The sequence below is a fragment of the Pongo abelii genome, chromosome 4, assembly GCF_028885655.2.
Source record: "Pongo abelii isolate AG06213 chromosome 4, NHGRI_mPonAbe1-v2.0_pri, whole genome shotgun sequence".
Classification (NCBI taxonomy): Eukaryota; Metazoa; Chordata; class Mammalia; order Primates; family Hominidae; genus Pongo; species Pongo abelii.
In genome coordinates, this window is record NC_071989.2 from 143696753 (window position 1) to 143715781 (window position 19029).

At 48.2% G+C, this 19029-nt stretch overlaps 1 protein-coding gene across 4 annotated transcripts in view; it reads right to left on the minus strand.

Moving 5' to 3' along the window:
* LOC100439088 (core histone macro-H2A.1) overlaps positions 1-19029 on the minus strand; it is a 70137-nt gene continuing 51108 nt past the window's right edge. For 2 of the 4 annotated variants that reach the window (XM_024246877.3, XM_024246876.3), the window contains exons 6-9: positions 16438-16528; positions 11585-11674; positions 8863-9037; positions 1-758 (exon numbers count right to left, since the gene is read on the minus strand). In XM_024246877.3, coding sequence (XP_024102645.1) covers positions 593-758; positions 8863-9037; positions 11585-11674; positions 16438-16528 — 522 coding nt within the window. In that variant the 3' untranslated portion in view covers positions 1-592. Of the gene's footprint in view, positions 759-8862; positions 9038-11584; positions 11675-16437; positions 16529-18551; positions 18652-19029 lie in introns of all 4 variants that reach the window. The other 2 variants (XM_024246875.3, XM_024246874.3) reach the window with 1 other exon arrangement.

The window sequence follows — 19029 nt, forward strand, 5'->3', positions numbered from 1 at the left end:
AACAGTTTAACATTTTACTAAATCAACTCACACAAATTCCAAATTGCAAATATAATTAAGGACAACAGATTCTGCTTTGCCTTATTAAATCTTTCATTTTCAAATCCATCAATAAGACAAAAAGTAACCAAAAATTAGGTCTGTTGCAAATTCATGATTCTTCTGAGGGTGGAAACAAAAAGAACATTAGAGTAAAAAGAACGCCACTGGGTGTACGATAAAGCACCACAACACACGGTTACAAACGGGGCTTCCTGGCTTCAGTGACAGGTAAAAGACGCTGTTCTCTCCACTGCTGTGCGTCAATCAGGGTTTCATTAAAATAAAACTATAAAATCTCCTAGATTACACTAAGTCAGACACGGTCTGGAACACAGTGCTTAACAACAGTAATGCCAACTATCAGTGCTAACATAAAAACATTTTAGAAGGTCAAAAACAATTAAACTGGAAACCAAAGCCTTATTTTCCCTAGATGAGCAAAACTGAAAATGAAAGGGGTCCCACCTCCCAGTAGGAGTGAAGGGGATTTTTTTTTTCTTTTAAACTGGAGGTGGGGTACATGGTGCAGTTGGTTCTGTCGTTGCTCAGCCTAGTTGGCGTCCAGCTTGGCCATTTCCTGCACATAGATGCCTATACTCTCGCTGTCAAAAAGCACGAAGTACACCGTTTTGATGGAAGAGGACATTGTGGACACGAAGTAACTGGAGATGGCCTTCAGAATCAGCTGAGCTGCTGTCTGCTTTGGAAAACCGTTCCTGGAGAAGAGAAGACAAGCACTCAGCAACTGGGATGCCACAGGGGCTGCAGGACCTGCCCCACCTTACATGCCACCTCCCTCTGTGCTGCAGCTTGCCTTGTGTTGGGTCGGTGCCTGTTGAGCCCCGTGTCTGCTTGTATACCAGTGTGGGAAAGCCCAGTGCCCAGAAGATGGGATGGGGGACAGACAACTGGGCAGAAAGCTGGCACCTGCAGAAGGATGTGCTTATGTGCTTTTAGAGAAGGCAGCAGCCAGCAAACAGAATAGTGTTTTGTGGTGTGCATTAAGCCCCCGAAGTACAGTGTGAGCTCCTGACTTTCTTTTTCCATCATCCCTTTGACTAGCACAGTGCCTGAGCCATAGCCCAGGCTCTTGATGTCAGCCTCAGGGGATGGCTGCAGGTTCTCTGGGAAGGCACTGACCTCCATCCACCCACACAGAAGAGTTACCCCTTCACACCAGGGGCCACTGCCCAGGAATCCGGAATCCACCCTCTAACACACACCAGCGGTACCACCCCAGAGGCCAGAACGCAGGGAGCTGTGGGCTCTTCAACTCAGGGCTATCATCCAAGTTTCCAAGCCAAATCTGTTTGAATCCACACACATTTCCACTTCAAATAAATGTCATGTGGCAATTTTTGGAGGTAGGTGCTCTGGACTTAAAAATGTGAAATCAGGACTGGCAAGACTGGCCCTCACTGCTGTGGTGTGCCTGAGGCTGCTCCTGGTCAGCATGGCATGTGGGTAGCCCAGGGGACCCAGGAGATGGGCAGCTTGCCTGGTCTAGTGAAAACCTGGGTTTGGAGCCAGTGGCCCTGGATTCACATCCCTTACTGGTCCCATTTTACAGGTAAGGATACTGAGGATGAGTCTGGGGCCAGCTCTCATGGGTAGCTCTTTGTTCATTGGCAGATCTACAGTCACAGATCCGCCTGAACCTGTGGGCGTGTTGGTGTCCAAAGCGCTGGGCCAGCCCGCCTATTTCAGCTGGAGCTCTCCCTCACATGAGGCACCTGCTGCCAGGTGGAGGAGTTTCCAGAGGTGTAAGGTGGGTATCTACTGTAGTACTGCTAACTTCACTCACTGCATGCCTGTGCACTCTGAACCTCCTGGCTTGGCCCTGGAACATCTCAGCGGTCCACTGTTGACAGTGCACAGTGCATTTCACAGCAACAGGGGAAACCCTCTTGTGACTTGCTTTTGACCACACATGGCTTCACCCGGCTTGTGGAGACTTAGGAGCTTCTGGATGCCTCAGGAGTGGAGTTCACTCTTAGAGGGCAAGAGTGCCCCCAGCCTATGTGAAGGAGCCTGTGGGCAAATAGTGGGGGGCAACCCAGGGTTCCTTCACACACAGGCGGCAGCTCCTCAGCCACAGAGCACACCCACAGAGCAGCCAGTGCATACAACTCTTCCCACGAGAGGGGTCAGAGCTCCAGAGCCGCTCTGGCCACGAGAGTGGTGTTAGACCTGCGCAGCTTCCTCCTCGGAGACCCTGGTGATTCTAGACTAATAGGTGGGCCAGGATGGAGGGTGGCATGTATAGTGAAAGAAAAGGGCTCTGCTGAGAGCGGGCAGGTCATTCCTCTGGCACCAGTGCTGTTTGCAGATCTGAAATCTTGGCCCACACCAGGCAGAGCTGCCTTGACTATATTCACAGGAGTCAAGGAGCACAGAGGACAGGTTATCTGGAATGAGCCACGTTGGGAATTGCTTGAGGAGATAAACTCAATCTTCCATTTTTGGGGGGCATCTTTCCAGCAGCTCAGGCTGCTTCCAATTGTGGGCTGGGCTCCTTGGTCCTGTTGCAGCCTGTACTTGGGCCAAGGGCTTCTGGAGCAGGCAGAGCCCAGTCTGTGGATGTGACCTGGATCAACAGGGGCTGCAGGGTGCTGAGAGGAGCTGTGAGAAGTTGCATTTTGCATGTGAAGCCCAAGACCATGCTCTGCCAGCTCCAAGGTCCCTACAGTGAGGTGCCCTCCTGCCTGTCTCAGCCTCACACGTGCACAGGGAGCTGGGCTGGGCTGAGGGCCTGTGGAGCTACTGGAAACAGCAGTTGTCAGGTGGCCTGATGGTCTGCCTAGCTGATCTAGCCCTGGGGCAGAGCTTCTGTAGCTGCAGCCGGGCTGCATGCCCAGGCAGCTGTCTCCAACGGTTAGCTACATCCCACACAAGCTGGGTGAGATGTGGTATGATGCAGACACAGTGTAGCCTGGCCCATACCATGCCATGCCATGCTGACTGGGAGGTCCCAAGGGGTCTCCCTGGAACACACCAAAAGTGTGCCAGTCACTCCTGCCTATGACCAGTGCTTTCTGACACAGACCCCTCCTGGGGCTTTCCTTGCCTCTGCCTTGGACCCTTACAAAAGGGTATGTGACTTTCAATGAGGAAATATTCTTTTCTATTCCTCTTACATCAATAGTTCTCAAGCTTTAGCCTGCGTCAGAATTCTGGAGAGCTTGTCAAAACACAACAGTTTGATTCGGCAGGTCTAGCAGCTTTTGAGAACTGCTGTTCTACAAATAGCCAGCATGGACTTTATAATCCAAGCTGGGAGGGTGGACCCAGATGTTGAGGATATGCAAGTGGGGGAGAGAAGTCAGTATCAAATGTTTTAGACTTGCAGTGCCCACACCTGCCTACTGTCCCGTTAATAGCAGACCGTTCCACCGGAATGTCCCTGGCCTTGCAAGCATTTCAAGGTTGTTGGTGGGTGAACATGAATCTGGATTTGTTTCCGGGACAACCCTTTGTTGACAAATCCATCTCTCTGTCCTAGGAAGCTACAGCCCAAGGAAGAAACCCTGCTATGGGACTGTGGCTGCTCTGGACTGCACAGGCTGCCAGGAAGGAATGGTGGAGGTAACGGCTTCCCTAACGTTTTCTGGTGGGCCTCAAAATGTCTTGCTGCCAGTTAGAATGCTTGTAGCAAAATGGAATGTGTGGGTGGATGCCCTGCAAGAGTACTCCACACACAGCCCTGCAGCCTCCAGACAGAGGCAGTGGTGGCACATGCAGCAGCTGGGGCAGGTCAGACCCAGGTCTGCCTCTGAGGCATGGGTGGCCTGACAGCCCTACTCCCTCCAGGGTAGAGAAGCAGAGTGGTTAAGAGCTCAGGATTTCCCGGAGTCACACAGGATTTGAGTTGTGGTCCCACTTCGGTGCCTTGTTTCCCCATCCTGTGAAATGGAGTCAGAGTCTGGGACAAGAAAATGCAAAGCACCAGGGCATGGCAGAGAGTCTTCAGTTAAGAGGAGCTGTCTATAAAGTAGGTGGCTTTGAAGGGTCTTTTAAAAGGTTCATGCAGTAGAAAACCGCCCCCTCCACTCTCGTCCCTGGGATAGCTGTGACTGGGTGACTGCTGTTGTCCTTGCAGTTACACAGTGATAACTATGTTGTACTCAGACCCCAGAGATCTGCTGGCCGTGACCGTGGGCATGTAGCAGCAGGGGCTACACAGAGGCTCCCCAGTGCAGTACTGACTGCTTTCAGGAGCAGTCATGCCCACTGGTGTTGCATCTTTGGCTTCTCAGCTGGGTTCACTTGCTACTTGCATAACCACGGCCCCTCTGAATAGCCATTCCTGCCTGGCCTGGCCTCTGTGCCAGCCACTCCGTCCTACAGCTGTGCTGCCTACCTTTCAGATCAGATGCTGCAGAGCAAGAGGGACTCAGGGCTTCCACTCTAGAGTCAGAATTGGGTTTGAATCCCAGCTGCTTTGGGCCAGGGTGTTAACCTCTCTAAGCATTAATTTCCTCCACTAGAAATTAGGTGTTTCAGGGGTCTATGCAGTGATGACAATGGTGGTGATGATGAGGCTGCCAGTACTGCGGCCACCATCAGCCCCACATGGGAGATGAGTGCACTGTTTGTTGTTTCCACTCTCTTTCTTCAGCCCCTGACCTGGCCTGTGGGTTGTGTTTATGGCATGTTCCTTAAGTTCCTCTGGAGTCAAGTGTTTCCTACACCATAGGGCTAGGACCTTAAGCAGACTAAAGAGACATCTGAGCTTTCCCTAAATTCACTCCAGTTGTGTCTGTAATGCCCTTTGCCTTTCCCAAGAGTCCTGGACCTCAGTTTCCCAGGGCCAGTGCAAGATGCCCTCTTGGGTCAGCCTCCTCAGTAATGGCTGGGGGGTGTACACATTAGATGCTTGTCCCATGGTCCTGTCTGGACACGCAGGGACTCTAGGTCCACCAAGGACCACATCCCAGCTCTTCTCAGCCCTCTCCTTGAGTAGGACTTCACCAAGCACCCCTGCTCTCAGTGAGCTCACCTTCCAGGGCTGGGGCCAGGCAGGTATGCAGCAAATCCAGGCTAGGAGCTCATTAGGGACCTCAGAGAGTCACAGCAGGAGAGGCTGTATCCTGGGAGTCCAGGGAGATTTTTCTGGAGCAGACAGATTGCGAGCTTGCCCTTGATGGCTGGGGAGGAGTAGAGGTGGATTCTGGTATTCTTTGTCTGTCACTTAGGATATAGACATTCTTCTGCTAAGATTAGGTCCCCCTCGCACTGTGTTGTGGGCTGCTCTTAGGCCTTTACCATTTTTCAGTAATTGCCAGGTTTGAAGTTGCCCCAGCCACAGGCCACTTTGATCCAAGTCATCAGGATCCTGAGCCGAGAGCAATGGTATACAGGAGGGAGAGCATTCAGAAGCGATGGTGATGGGGCCACCACTCCCCTGAGCTGTGCCCCCTGCAGCTAGAGTGGGGATGGGGCAGCCCCAAAGTGGCCTCTCACTCCAGGCCCCCAGGCTTTGGGTAAATGAAAAATTCTCCCCCATTCAAAGGTCTCTTGAGTTTCTGTCCTTTTATCTTGCCTCTGAGGCCAATGCTTAGGAGGGGAAAGAGGCTGATGGCTATACTTGGGCAGGTCAGGGAGTTCCCAGGTAGTGTTTTCTGCACAGAGAGTAGGCAGGCAGGGGGGCAGTCCTATGGTGGGATAAGGAGGTGGGACCTGGGGTCTGGCTGACCAATGGACCAATGGAGATGGGAGGCAGGGGTTCCATGAGCCTAACAGCTCTGAAGAGAAGGGCTTCTGATCAAATTCTCACTCTACCAAGTACAAGTTGAGTGACCTCAGATGAGTTACTTAACCCCTCTATGCTTCAGTTTCTCTGCCCTTGAAAGGAATAATGCTGCTCACCTTGTAGGGTTGCTGTGAGATAATGCAGATAAAGGGTTTAGCACCGCACCTGGGGCTCAACACATACCCATAAATAGTAGCTTGAAAAAAATAAACCAGCTTTTCCTTTTAAGCTCATAAATCTAAGGAAAGTTTAATCAAAGCCCCAAACTAGTATTCTCTATGTACTACCCCTCTGGAGAGGGGTCACCCCTAATATGAAACAGAGCTGAGGGAGTGGGGGTATCCATAAATATCGTGACCAGAATGGCTGAGGACAGGATGTCCACATGCCAGGGCCTCACAGGCTGGAGGGAGCCATCACACAGGTGTGGTTATGGTCATCTTCCATGTAGGCTGTGCCACTGGGCCTCAGCTAAGAGAGTGATCCTTTACCAATGACTCTTTCCCAACATGCTTACCTTTATACTGTTTTAATTCCAACATTACTTTCATGCCAGAGACACTGGATGCAACAAACAAGCTGTTTTATTTCCCCTCCTAAAACCCACTGTGATTTACTGGCCGGCTCTGGTGTAATCCCATTTTTTTTTTACTCATGAAAGAGAGGGCAGCTGTTTACACAGCTCTATGGGGTGAGGTCTGCCTGGCAGATGTGGCCTGGGTAGCTGTACACATGTGCTGCCTTCAGCATTGCCCCCCCTTCAAGCTTTCAATTGATTATTTTTATTCCTACTTTTTACTCCATGAAAAATGTAAATAAGTTTGTAATAACAGACGCTCTTTTATGAGAATTACTTTTATGCTTCAATTAAAAATTTCCCAATACCCATATGAAAGGGTGTGAAATTATTACCTCCAATAAAGTTTCCTATTGCCTCCCTCTTCGGAAGCACCTTTCATCAGAGCAGATCAAAGTGCATCCAAAGCACTAATTAACTGAGCCTCAGAACCATTTGTGAGGACAGGCAGTCCCTATAGCCTCACTTGCTGATAAGGCAGGGCACAGAGGCTGATTCATTTAACCAAAGGTCACACAGGACAGGAGAGCTGAGGGGCCTCACTCACAGAACCCCAGGACCAGACAGCCCAGAGATGCGAGGCCAGGGAAGGGGGAGGCAAGCCTGCCCATAGCTCAACAACTGGTGAGGGGTTGCTGGGGAAATGCTCATTCTGCTGTTTTGCCCTTGACTGGGAGAAGTGGGGGTGGCGGCGGGTGGCGGGCAGTGATACAGGCTCCAGAGAAGGTTCAGGCGCAACCGGAGATCTTTCCCCAGAGCCTGGTACTGGTGGGTCCTGCCAGTCACACATGGCCTTGGCCATAGAAAGCCCTGGGGAATGGTGGCAGTGCCCATCTGTCTGCGGACAAGGCCTTTTGCTAGGCAGAATGTCAAGTGACAGGAAGCCCACTCTGTACTAGTTCTGCCACCGGTACTTGAGGTGTGGGACCTCAGTGATGGCAGCATGCAGGAGGCAAAATCACGAGGCCTGCCTAAGCGGAAAATGGCAAAATCTACTCTCTACCCTCTCGAAAGTTTGGAAGGAAAGTGCTTTGGAGAGAGCAGCTATCTATCAGTTCAGGACATGGTTCTGAGGACTGTTGCTCAGGCTTGCCCAGAAGGAAGAGACAGCCTGCAGGGTCATAGGCAGTTGGTGCTGCACAGCCCTGCCTTCCTTGGGTGCTGGGAGGGGCTGATGGGCAGAGACCCCAGAAGTCTCACAAGCTGGGATGGGAAGCCCCAGGAGCAGTGGCAGGTACTCTGTCCAAAGCAAGCCACCTGCCAATACAGAACCCCAGGTTATGGCTCCACTTGGGCACAAGTTGTTAATAGCTGCAGCCTCTAAAGGCCAGTTTCTCTTTGCTTCAGTGCCCAATGCAGACCTCGAGCCTTCCAGAGGCCTTGGACTTAGACCCTTGGTAGGGAGGACCCTAGCAACGGGCAGTGGGACACAATCTCAGAGGTGGCTCTGCCCTGACAGGTCCTCATGTCTGCATCATGGGACATACTTCTGAAAGAACTCTGCCTTCTAAGAGCTCCTTTAATTTCTAGAGCAACGCTGAGATACTGCATGGGGGGATTATTATGCCAACTTCTCAGAATGGGGGTTAATTTACATGTCATCACTCACCGGGTTAGTGGCCAAGCCAGGACGCAACTCCAGGCCTGACCCCTAAGCCAGAGTGCAGTGCTGCTCCAACAGGCAGGAACCTGATAGGTTATTTGCTGACATGTGTGGGGTGTATAACCAGGTAGGTATTGTGGGGGTTGCCCTGAGCCCTAACTGCATCATCAGCTGTCGAAAAACTAGACTTCTCCTGTGGTGGTCCTCTGGGTATGTGTATGTCTTAGGGGTAACTGTGTTGCTCGTGAAGACCTTGGGGATTTTCCGGGACAGGAAGTGGAGTAGGGCCCAGCCCTGTTTAAATCTCACGTAATTCCCCATTCCATTCCACCAGGTCCCATTACCTCATTAGCAGGCCAGCAGGGTTACCCTAGGGCAGTAAGACAGTGAGTCAGGTAGAGATGCAGGTTCTCAGGAGGTGAAATATGCTTGTGAGTAGAAAGGAAAGGGGCAGAGGGCTTTATCCAAAGAATACTATGGTTTGGGGGACAGACCATAACACAGCTATAGACTTATTCTGAGACAGCCAAGCTGTTCATTTGTATCCCTGTATTCACACCTCCAGATCTTCTCCACCCAAGTTACCGTGCCCTTCAAAACTTACTCTCTGAGGTGCCATTTCTGTGGTCCCAGTACACACTGGGGTCCCCTTCTGTGATGACATTTGCTATCAAAACTGAAGTTTTATATCATCCTTGGGATTTGAGTCTCTCTAATTGTCCCTCACCATCATTTAATGTCTGCATTCTTCCCTATGTTGTGCTTCTGGTCTCCTTGGTTAAGGCAGCCTCCACGGGCCTTGCACAGAGTGAGAGCACCACAATTATGGGCCATGTGTGCGCAGAGAGACACACCCATGACTGATATGTAACAAGCATGTGCCCCTACCTGCCACTGCCGATGGATGGAAATGCAATGGATTTCAGCTTCTTATCATCAGCCAGGGCCAAGCAGTTTTTCACTGTCTTTTCCAGAAGTTCTTCACACTTGTCTGCACCCCAGACTGGACTATTACAGTGGATCACAAACTTGGCAGGCAGGCCGTGGCCTGCGCTGACAGCAGCTAGTGGTGCGAGGATGAAACAGAAACAGTGAGCTCTGGTTCACTGCAAAGCACAAGATGCCAAACACAGACCCACTCCCCTGCCACGGTGTATCTTCCTGGGCCCTCCAATGGCCTGAGTCTGAGGAGTTCCACAGCTGTCTGCTGTGTTGTGATTCCAACGTGAGCTGGAGCCAAGCCACACCCTTGGAAAGTTGGCATTATGATGTGTCACCACCAGGAATTTTGACCAAGTTTGTAGTAAGCCTCTCTCCACTCTCAGAAAGCATACACGGTTCTCCCAGAGGCAGAGCCTTACCCATCAAACTCAACTGAACGCAAACTCAACTCAACGTGTCAGAACATTTGCAGCCTCAAAATAATTGTTTTGGGTTTCCAACCCTTCTTCTTCAAGTCGATTGGTGTGCTAATTATCAACTTGCACACCAATATGATGTATTTGTCTCTACTATGATGTATTCTCTAAATCTCCCAGACCCAATTCAGGACAAAGCTACTAGGAAAGCAACTGCTTTAAATGATCTGCTAAGCAACCTGACCAGCATCTCCACTCTGCCATTGTCTTCTCCCTGCTGAGGATGGCCTCACTGTGTGAATAACGGATCCTGTTTATTTGTGGCAGAATTAGATTAGTTTTTAAGGAACTGTGTTTTTCTTTTCCTAGAAGACGGGTCCCTTTCTAGCTATACATCTCCACCAAAGACTTGCCTTTCCCTTGCCAGATCTAAGGACACAGGCCTGGGGTCTGCCACAAACTGCAAAGTACCATGTCTCCCAGAGCATGTTCCAGAATCCCTGTCCACAGATGCTCTGCAAAGAAGGTTTCCAGGGCACTGGGTTTAGCTGCATGCTACGCTTCTATACAAGAGCACACTAGAGTCTCCACACCACTGCTAAAGGAAAACATCCAAACTTTTTGTATTTGGTCGGGTATTTCTGAAACTTTTTTTTTTTTTTTTTTAGGAATATCTGTCCAAGGGGTATGGTTTGTTATGGTCACGTCGTAGATACTGGAGAAGGAGTGATTTGTGGGTAGTGTCTCATGGTACAGTAGAAACAGCTCAGTCACAGGGTGTGAATTTGAGTCCTAACTCTGCTTTATGACTGGGCTTGAGAACTCTGGGCTGACCTATAAAAACCTGACATTGGGGGGTTGAATTAAACCAGTGGGTTTGTCCCCATGAGAAGTCACGGCTAAACTATGCATAGAAAACGACTGGAAAGAAACATTAACAGTGACTATCTTTGCACAGTGGAACAAGAGTATGTTTTATTCACCTCTTTATACTTTCAAAAATATTTTAAAACAGTTTCTAAAGTAGCCCTTAAAATCAAGAACAAAAATGTTATTGAAACAAGCAAAAATATCTTGAACCATGCTATACCTAATGGGTTTGCACCTGCTGTGGCTGAGGTTTCCCCAGCAGAGTTTGGTACATGGCAGCACCAAGCTGCCTACCAGGCCTTGTGCCAAGGGCTACCAGCAGGACTCAAGCTGGAACCCCGATGGGAAAGAACCCACAGGCTGGTCAAACAGGTGTTTTAAAGGGCCTGGGGAAAGGCCAGCTGCCCCAGGCTAGGCAGTTAAAACTGTGTATGCCTTCCCTTGTATAAATGTGGGACTTTGGTGGAACTGCCTGGGAGAACTTTATAATTTAGTGCCCTGTATGTCATGCCCCTTGCAGGTAAAACAGAAGTGGCAGAGCAGAGGTCAAAGGCACAGATCAGCAAAGGGAATCCTACTGGATCCTGAGACTAGCCTGGAAGGGGTGTCATTTGTCTCTGGGAATAGAGGGGCAAGGCCTGGTGGACCCTCCGAGAGAGCTTAAGATTCATTTTTTAAACAGAGGATTTGAAAGACAGGATAGGCACTGGAATCGGGTAGTAAGAAGAGAAAACCAGAGCCCCAAGTGAGGAAGTGGGTGATCTGTCCTCATACAGTTGGTGGGGGAGCTGGGCCTCCCCACTGACTGACTGGACTCTCAGGTCCTTAGGAGGTGCTCTGTCCTGCACACCCCAAATGACCACCTAAATTCAGGCCTGAAGCAGTAAGAAGTACCCTGCCTCCGGGTCTTAGCAATAATTCTCCCCACATCAGATGCCAAGTTGTTTTCTTCCCCTTACACCAGGGAAGGTGTAATTGGCAAATGAGAAATGTGTATTTATATGTTTCCACTTACAAACACAGATGGCTGAAGATTTCTAATTTGCATCTCTCACCAGCAGTTTTGCAGATGGCTCAGTATCACTCACTCTCAGCTCTTAGATGTACCAAACTCAGCTCCTATAATTTCTTAAAATTTGTGATCTAGACATCAAACATATAGGAGCTATTTTAAGTAATAAAAAAAATGCAAAGGTGATTTTCCCAGACAACCTGCATGTGATGAAACTCTAAGATGTAAAGCTACAGGCTGTCCTTGGCCTCCGTCTTGAAGATGCGGCTGAACTGCCACGCACCTTTGAATTCTAAGCCCTCTCACAAAATGGCTTTCCTAATACTGCATGTGCCACAACCAGATAAGCACGGTGGCTTTCCCACCTCACCTCCAGCTACTTCCAAGGGCCCGTTCTTTTTCCGGAGTTCCAGGACAGCTTCCACAAACTCCTTGCCACCTTTCTTCTCCAGCGTGTTTCCTAGACAAGGACAGGGTGGGGTCAGGTTGCCATTCTGTGTCTCTGGCACACACAGACACTTAGCATGTCAGGTGATTACATACTTCAAATGATCTATCAGATTTCCATCAGGCTGCAAAACAGGAACTAAGCCTTGGCTAAGTTAGTAAAGTGAAATTGAGAAGGGCTTTGTCATCACCAGTTACTACCCTCACATTGCTGCTTCACCTGGCTGTCTCTGCTGCCCCTTATTTGGGTCTGACTCAGGGTGATCATGGATGTGCCAAAGATGTGAAAGAGACAGGACATGCTTGTTTTTTGCAAACATGCTTGTCCTGGATGCTTTTCATTGGCATGAGATACCAGCTGGTACTGGTTTCCAAGACTAATGCCTGCCTTAGGTTTTCTTCTCTGTCTCTGGGGAGAACCCCCAAGTAAGGAGGTTTCAGCAGCATACAATGCTCCCATCAATAAGCCAGCTCTCCTCCTGGCAGCAGGCCTAGAAGGAAGTGTTCATACTTGGCCACCTTTGGACCAGCATTATTACCATGCTTAGTTCCTGTTTTGCAGCTTTGGTGTCATATGCAAATACAAAATAAAAATGGCCTCAGACGGTATTGTCTTAATTACACTAATGATTCAGAATTGTTTTCAGTAAAGAAGGGCAACATCAGAAGCAGAGCTTAAAGATTAATCTGTATTCTATAAAAAGCTTGGAAAGGAGGATGTCTAACTGCTCAGGACCAGATATTTTATAAAAGCCAATGGAGATTGGGAGCAATGTGTTTTCTTCAATTAGGGCACCTGCTAAGTAATCAATTCCTGCTGTGAAAACCAAGTTCCCAAACAAGATCACCAACACCTATGAGAACTCTTGGTTGAGGCTCATGTGGGATAGCAAGTCGCAATCAAAGTTAGCAACAAGATCAGCCTTTCAAGTTTGGCCAAAATGGGGTCTGAGTCTTCCTTAAGCTCTGATTCCTCAGTTTTGCACATTTTAAAGTACTTTTCCTCACAAGAGGACAAAATACTCCCCTTAAGATTCACATTTGTCTTGGAAAATTCCAGGTGCACCTGGCACAATTCTGGTATGGGACGGTCAAGGTGCATCGGAATGCACCAGCCCAAATTCTCTTTGGAGTCACCCTGCGATGACTAGGGTTAATTATCTTAGTGAAACTTGCCTCCTTTGAATGTTTGTTCTGCAGGGGTGAACTAACCCCAGGAGGTGTCTGGAAAGAAGAGTAAACAGCTTGGGGTTTGTCCCAAATAAGAACCAGGGCTAATGGCTAGGACTGGGCCTGTACCTACCCGCTGTAGGAAACCTGGGGTGTGCAGATGAACATGACCAGCAGCCATAGCCCAGGGGAGCTCTCAGCTGTGTCCGAGAGAGGGTGGTACAAACTTAGCATCCTTGAGGTGGGATTTTGTGTTACTCTTCATGATCTCAGACTGCCCTCCTGCCTTTACCTGTCCTGGAAAGCAGCACAGGCTTTAAATGGCAGAGTGAGAATGTCACACCTGTTGCTGCTGCATGTTTCTAGTAAAGTCAGCATCAGAGGTGGGAGCTGAACGGGCCATGCACTGGAGGAAGCAGGCCGGGGGCTTAGAGCCCAACTCCACCACCACAAAGTGGATGCAACCCAGGCGAGTGAGACCCCAGTACAGGTTCACCTAAACTATCCCTGCAGCTGAGAAAAAGGAATCTGGAGCCGGAACCAGCTGGATTCCACACACTGCTGCCCCTGGGGCCCAGTCTAGCCTTCACTCTTAAACCCATTCTCCAGCTTGAGGCAGGGCAACAAAAATGCTGGAGGCTGGACTAGTTTGCGTTCTCAGTCTTTATCAAATTAACTCTTTGGTGAGAACTGAGAAATCTGAAAGGTAAAATAACGTTTTTACTTTATCATGATTACCAACTCCTTTCTAAAATATTTAAGAAAATGGGCTGATTTATAATTAAAGGTGTTTTATCTTAGGAAGAGTGTTTAAAATTTTTACTTATAAATATTGCTTTAATTAAAAGTGAAATTTCCAAGTTAAAATACACTTAAATGCATTTCCCAAACTTAAAAACTGAACCCTAGATTGCAGGCAATCAACCCAGTCAGGACTTGACTCCTACACACACATATGTATGCACATGTTCATGTAGACACACGTGTACTTTTTAACAAGAAACAGGCCCATTTTCAACCATATTGTCAACACTCTTATTGTAAGACTCTTGCTTTTTAGGCTTAACTTCAGGGTTAATCATAAAGCAATTGGCTTATTTGCCCCCAAGCATAAACATGTGTTACTCCCATGAGAACAAGGACATTATTTCATGCTTAGAAAGCAGGCATAAGTATCAGTGTTCAAAACAGCCTAAGCGAAAATTTAGGCTTGGACAAATGTCAGGCTAGGCCTGTGGTCTATTTCACTGTTAGAAAGAACTTTTGATGGGTAAAAGTTAATCACTGGGGCTAAGCATTCCTGCACTCGGATTCCTTCTTCCAGCAGTCTCAGGACTTCACACCAAATATGAGAAATGGAGTGATTACTAGCTTCCTCTTTTCTCCTCTCACACATCAAAGTGGGAGCTGGAACCAATTGAGGCCATGTAGGAATCTGGTTTATCATTGGGATTGTAAAAGATATCTGGGGTCAGTACTGGTTTGGACTGGTCCGCTGGGCAGAAAAGCCCTGAGGGGCTTTGGAAGACTGGGTTCTGACCTGGCAGTCTTTCTGCCTTGGCCAGTTGGGGTGTCTGAACCTGCTGAGGATTTCTGCAGGTGTGACAGTGTCGGTGAGTGATGTGTGCCAGGGTCCTGGGCCCAGATTGCTCCTGTGGCTTGGAAGCTAATAATTCCCCACCCTGTGCCTATCAATGGGTTGTAGGCGAACATGTCCGAGGAAAAGCATTAGCACCATCCTTATTCCAAAGCGACCCATTCCAGTCACAATTCAGGAAGGACTGGGCTCTTCTGGGTGGCACAGCTGGGTCTGCCTGTTACTTCCCCAAGGCTTCAGCCCTATCTCAAAGCTGCAACTCTGCCTCCTGGCATGGCTAATCCTGCTGGGCACGGCCTTCCTCAGGCTGCAGCAGGCAGGCCAACTTTCTCCTCTCCCTGGACCTGCGTAAGATACTTTTGCCTAGAAAGTTTCATAATTCCCATTCACCAAATGTCCTGAATGGCAGGATGAACCCAGGCCTTAGTTACTCCCAGCTATGACAAAGACAAGCCCTTAGCTGTTCATTTATTTTTCTCTAAATAAGTACTTCCCTTCTATCAAATTTTCATTTGGTTTAAAAAGGAAGCATCTTTCCCTTAAGCTGCCTGACTTTGGAGCTCTTTAACTCCTCCAAAGTCTTGTGAAAGGGGAGTTTAACTGCTTACAGCCCGATTTCATTTTGGCCTGGCAGACTTAGCAAATTCTGACTTTCCAACCAGTTTGTCTTTCCATCCATGTCCAAAATCCAAAATGCCCAGGAGAGTGATTAGTCCAAATTGCAGTGGCTGGGGAAGACTGAACAGCAGTCTTTGTTAGTGATGCCAAGCAGAGCCAGGCAGCCAGAGATTGTGAGCTACTGCACATCTAGCATCCAGGACCCTTGTGAAAATCCTGATCTCCTCATCCTTCCAGATGACTTCACTGTCTGCTGACTGGAAATGTAACCATTCTCTTTGGAAGCTGGTATTTGAATCCACACTCACAGGGCTGCTCTCAGGACCAGCACATTTACTATAAAAATTATATTTACACATGAGTGATACCTTACAGCAGGCACCAATCATGAGCCAGGCTTTACAAAACAAGGTGCTTTGCTTACATTTAATGTAATTCCCATCATTACCATTCCTTAATAGATAGGGAACCTGAAGCACTGAGGAGTTAAGTGACTTGACCAGGCCCCATGATCAGTAAATGGTGACAGTAGGATTCCAGTTCCTTCCACCTAGCTCCAAAGCTGTGCTTTTTTCTATCACACATGGGTGCCTCCTCCTCAGGCCCCTCAGTGTGTTCTTAAAGCAGGACACTATTTGATACTCCTGCCAGGAATCTGCAGCCTCAGGATATGGCATCTCAAGTGCCCTCTGTCTTGGCCACCCTCAGCTATTTAGCACACCAGGAATCAACCAACAATGCCTTATCAGCTCCCAGGGGAAAGGAAGGTGCTTTCTGGGTCTAGGATGATGTTTCTCATGAGTGGTCTAAGGATACCATGTCAGATTGAGGTGATTTTCACGCACCTGAAGTCTGAGAACCCTAAGTGTGGGCAAGCATTTGGAAAGGGTCCTCCTTGTGCACCTGAGGCTTTAAGGCCATTTTCAGGAACAAGTGTGCTTCTGACATGGAGACAGATTGGCGGGGGTCAGGGGGGTGGGGGTGGTGACCTGTGCACAGGCATATGTGTCTGTCTGCTCTTCAGAGTGCACGGAGGTGGTCTTGGATGTCACTAGGTCCATGTGACTGTATTGTTCCTGCAGCTGAAATCATCTGTGAACCCAGTCTCCAACAAAGCTGTGCCTTGTGGGGCAGGTGAAGAAATGATTCTGCTGAACCAGTTTTCAAACCAGAAATGTCCATTCGTGAGCTGCATCAGCCAGGATGCATGACATCCTGGCTGACGGCTAGCTTTATTACTCAGGTTCACAACCCAGGGACAGGAGACAGGGTCAGGACAGCTGGAAGTGTGAAATGAATGCAGCCCTGCATAGCTGTCAAAGGATCAAGCTGTCTGCAGCGGCCGACTGACCATGCACACACACACTCGGCAGCACCCGGCTAGGCATTACCTACTTCACCACCGATGTAGAAGTCAGTGTTTGTCGGGTGAACGACAGCATCACTGTCGATCGAGGCAATGTCAGCCTGTACAACTTGCAACTATAACAGGTAAACAAATGTATATCAACTGTGTTGGACCGAGACCCACGCACAGGCACATTTACTAACGCCCCAATGGCAGGGCTGGCCTACCTGGTCGATTCCAACATATGAGCCCAAGGGGCAATCAGTCCACGCAGTGTGCGCACATGTGGATGGGGGTGAGGACAGGAGGAGGAGGAATATCAAATGTGACATGTTTAAATTAAACATTTGAATGACAAGTCCAAAAAAAGAGAAACACACACATGAGATCATTTCCAAAGGTTAAAAGAAATAAAATGAATGCCCCGTTTCACTTCGCAAAAGCCTATAAAGCTGGCATCCCACTGAGAAGGCTACTAAAACATGGCATCTGTTTAAAAAAAAAAAAAAAGTGGACCATCAGGCCAACCAAAACAACAAGTTTCTCCATTCTGTCTGCAGCAGTCAACTCGCAGGCTTTGATTTTTATTCTTGTGACATTTACCATTTTGTCTAACTTCAAGGGATTTCTCTTGAAAACCCAGAAAACAGTATTGATATATGTAGAGGATTGCCTTTATTTTTTCCCCTCAACATATGGGCCGATCTCTATCAATATTTTTCCAGGCCCATCTCTTACTCTAGCCTATCTTATTTTTATGGTTTAATTTTTTTTTTTTTTTTTTTTTTTTTTAAACAGGATCTTGCTGTTGCCTAGGCTGGAGTGCGGTGGCACAATCATAGCTCACTGCAGCTTCGAACTCCTGGGCTCAAGCAATCCTCCTGCCTCAGCCTCCTGAGTAGCTGAGACTACAGGCACGTGTCACCAAGCCCAGCTAAGTTTTTTATTTTTTGTAGAGATGAGGTCTCACTATCTTGCCCAGGTTGGTCTCCAACTCCTGGCCTCACTCAATCCTCCTGCCTCAGCCTCCCAAAACGCTGGAGTTACAGGTGTGAGCCACTGCACCTGGCCTTTGTATTTTAGTATAAAATGTGCTTTGGATAGAATCCTTGCTTTTTCTAGCTTGTGGCCTTTTTTTTTTTTAAGTATCTGTGTAAGGCAGTTGGAAAACAAGTTCAAGCTGGACACTCTTGAGTCCAGTCCTCATGTTTTCAGCCCACTGTTGCACCCAGTTTGTGTGGGTCAGGCCTGGGCTCATGGAATGAGTGTATCTCCCAGTAAGGAAGTCTGCTATCTGACAAAAACAGCAAAAGCTGAGGGCTCAAGGGATACAAAATAGATTGCAGTTGAGGGTTAGGAAGGAGGCTGCATCTGTGTGCCTATTTCCCCTGGCAAGCCTCTACATCGAAGAGCAGCAGAGCAGCCCTGTCGTGCCATTGAGCTGACAGTGCCACATATGCAAAGATAAAGCCATAGAGGCAGGACACTTGAGGGGCACCTCTCAGCCTGCCCTGAACCATCTGCCATCTTGAACAGGGAGACACCATGGCTCTGGGGCAGTTTTCCTCCATAAGAACTCACTTGGAGATATTGCCCTTCTGTTTAATACCATCCTCTAGCCAAATAAGTCATGAAGGTGGCATTCAGTCATATACTGTTTTCAGTTCTAAAAAAAAGTTGAAGTGATGGTAGTAAATTGTGGACTAAAGACAGCTTAATAGCATACTGATGTGGCTTGTCTTCTCTTTCAAGCTTTGTCATTTCTAATTACGGTTTAAATGGAGAAACTATCATTTTGTAGTTACCTGAGATTTTTCAGTTCTAAAGTAAAAACAAAAAAAAACAAACAAAAACCAACACGTTTAAAAATCCCCCCCCAAGTAACCAGCAGTCAGTTTGATCATTATGGAAGAGAATTCAGATGGCAATATATTTGCAATTGAGGAGAGAGTAGCCAATCACACTTAATGAAACAGACCGTTTATACTTGGAATGGCCTGGAGTAAGTTGATATTCAGTGTCTACACTCAAATATCAATCTTGGATTTGGAAATTTGGCTTGACCACTGTAAAGTCTGGGAAGATGAAATGCCTAAATTCTGGGTTCCATAACTTTTCATCTGACAGCTGGTGGTGCCGAACCCCGTCCCCAATTACCTAGGTCATCTTTAAGGTCAATGTCAGCATTGGTAGGATTGATTATGGCCTCCACCTCAAAGCCGGCTAAATTACTGATTTCACTGTGAATAAGGTTCAGCTGCAAAGAAAAGCATGAGGTGGGAAATAACAGGAGAGCTGGGAAGTCTCAGAGAAGGAGCCTTGGGATACAGGTAAAGGACAGTGGACACTCCAAGTGCACGAGGCACAAAAGGGAAGCAGGGAGTTGCTGGCTCAAATGAACCCATTTCAAACATAAGACTCAAATGCTGCTCGGGATGCGGGAGCAAGCAAACTAGGATGAATGTTCAGAGCCTGTGGGTGGCACCTTGGACAAAAGAAAGCACAAGCTACAGTGGACGAGGAGATCAGCTTTCCTTTAAAGGGACTTGTGATCTGGGGGCCAAAGTAAGGCAGCTATCAGGACCTAGAATGAGTACTCATTGCTGAGGGTTGGGGGCTGGTGGATGTGACTGTC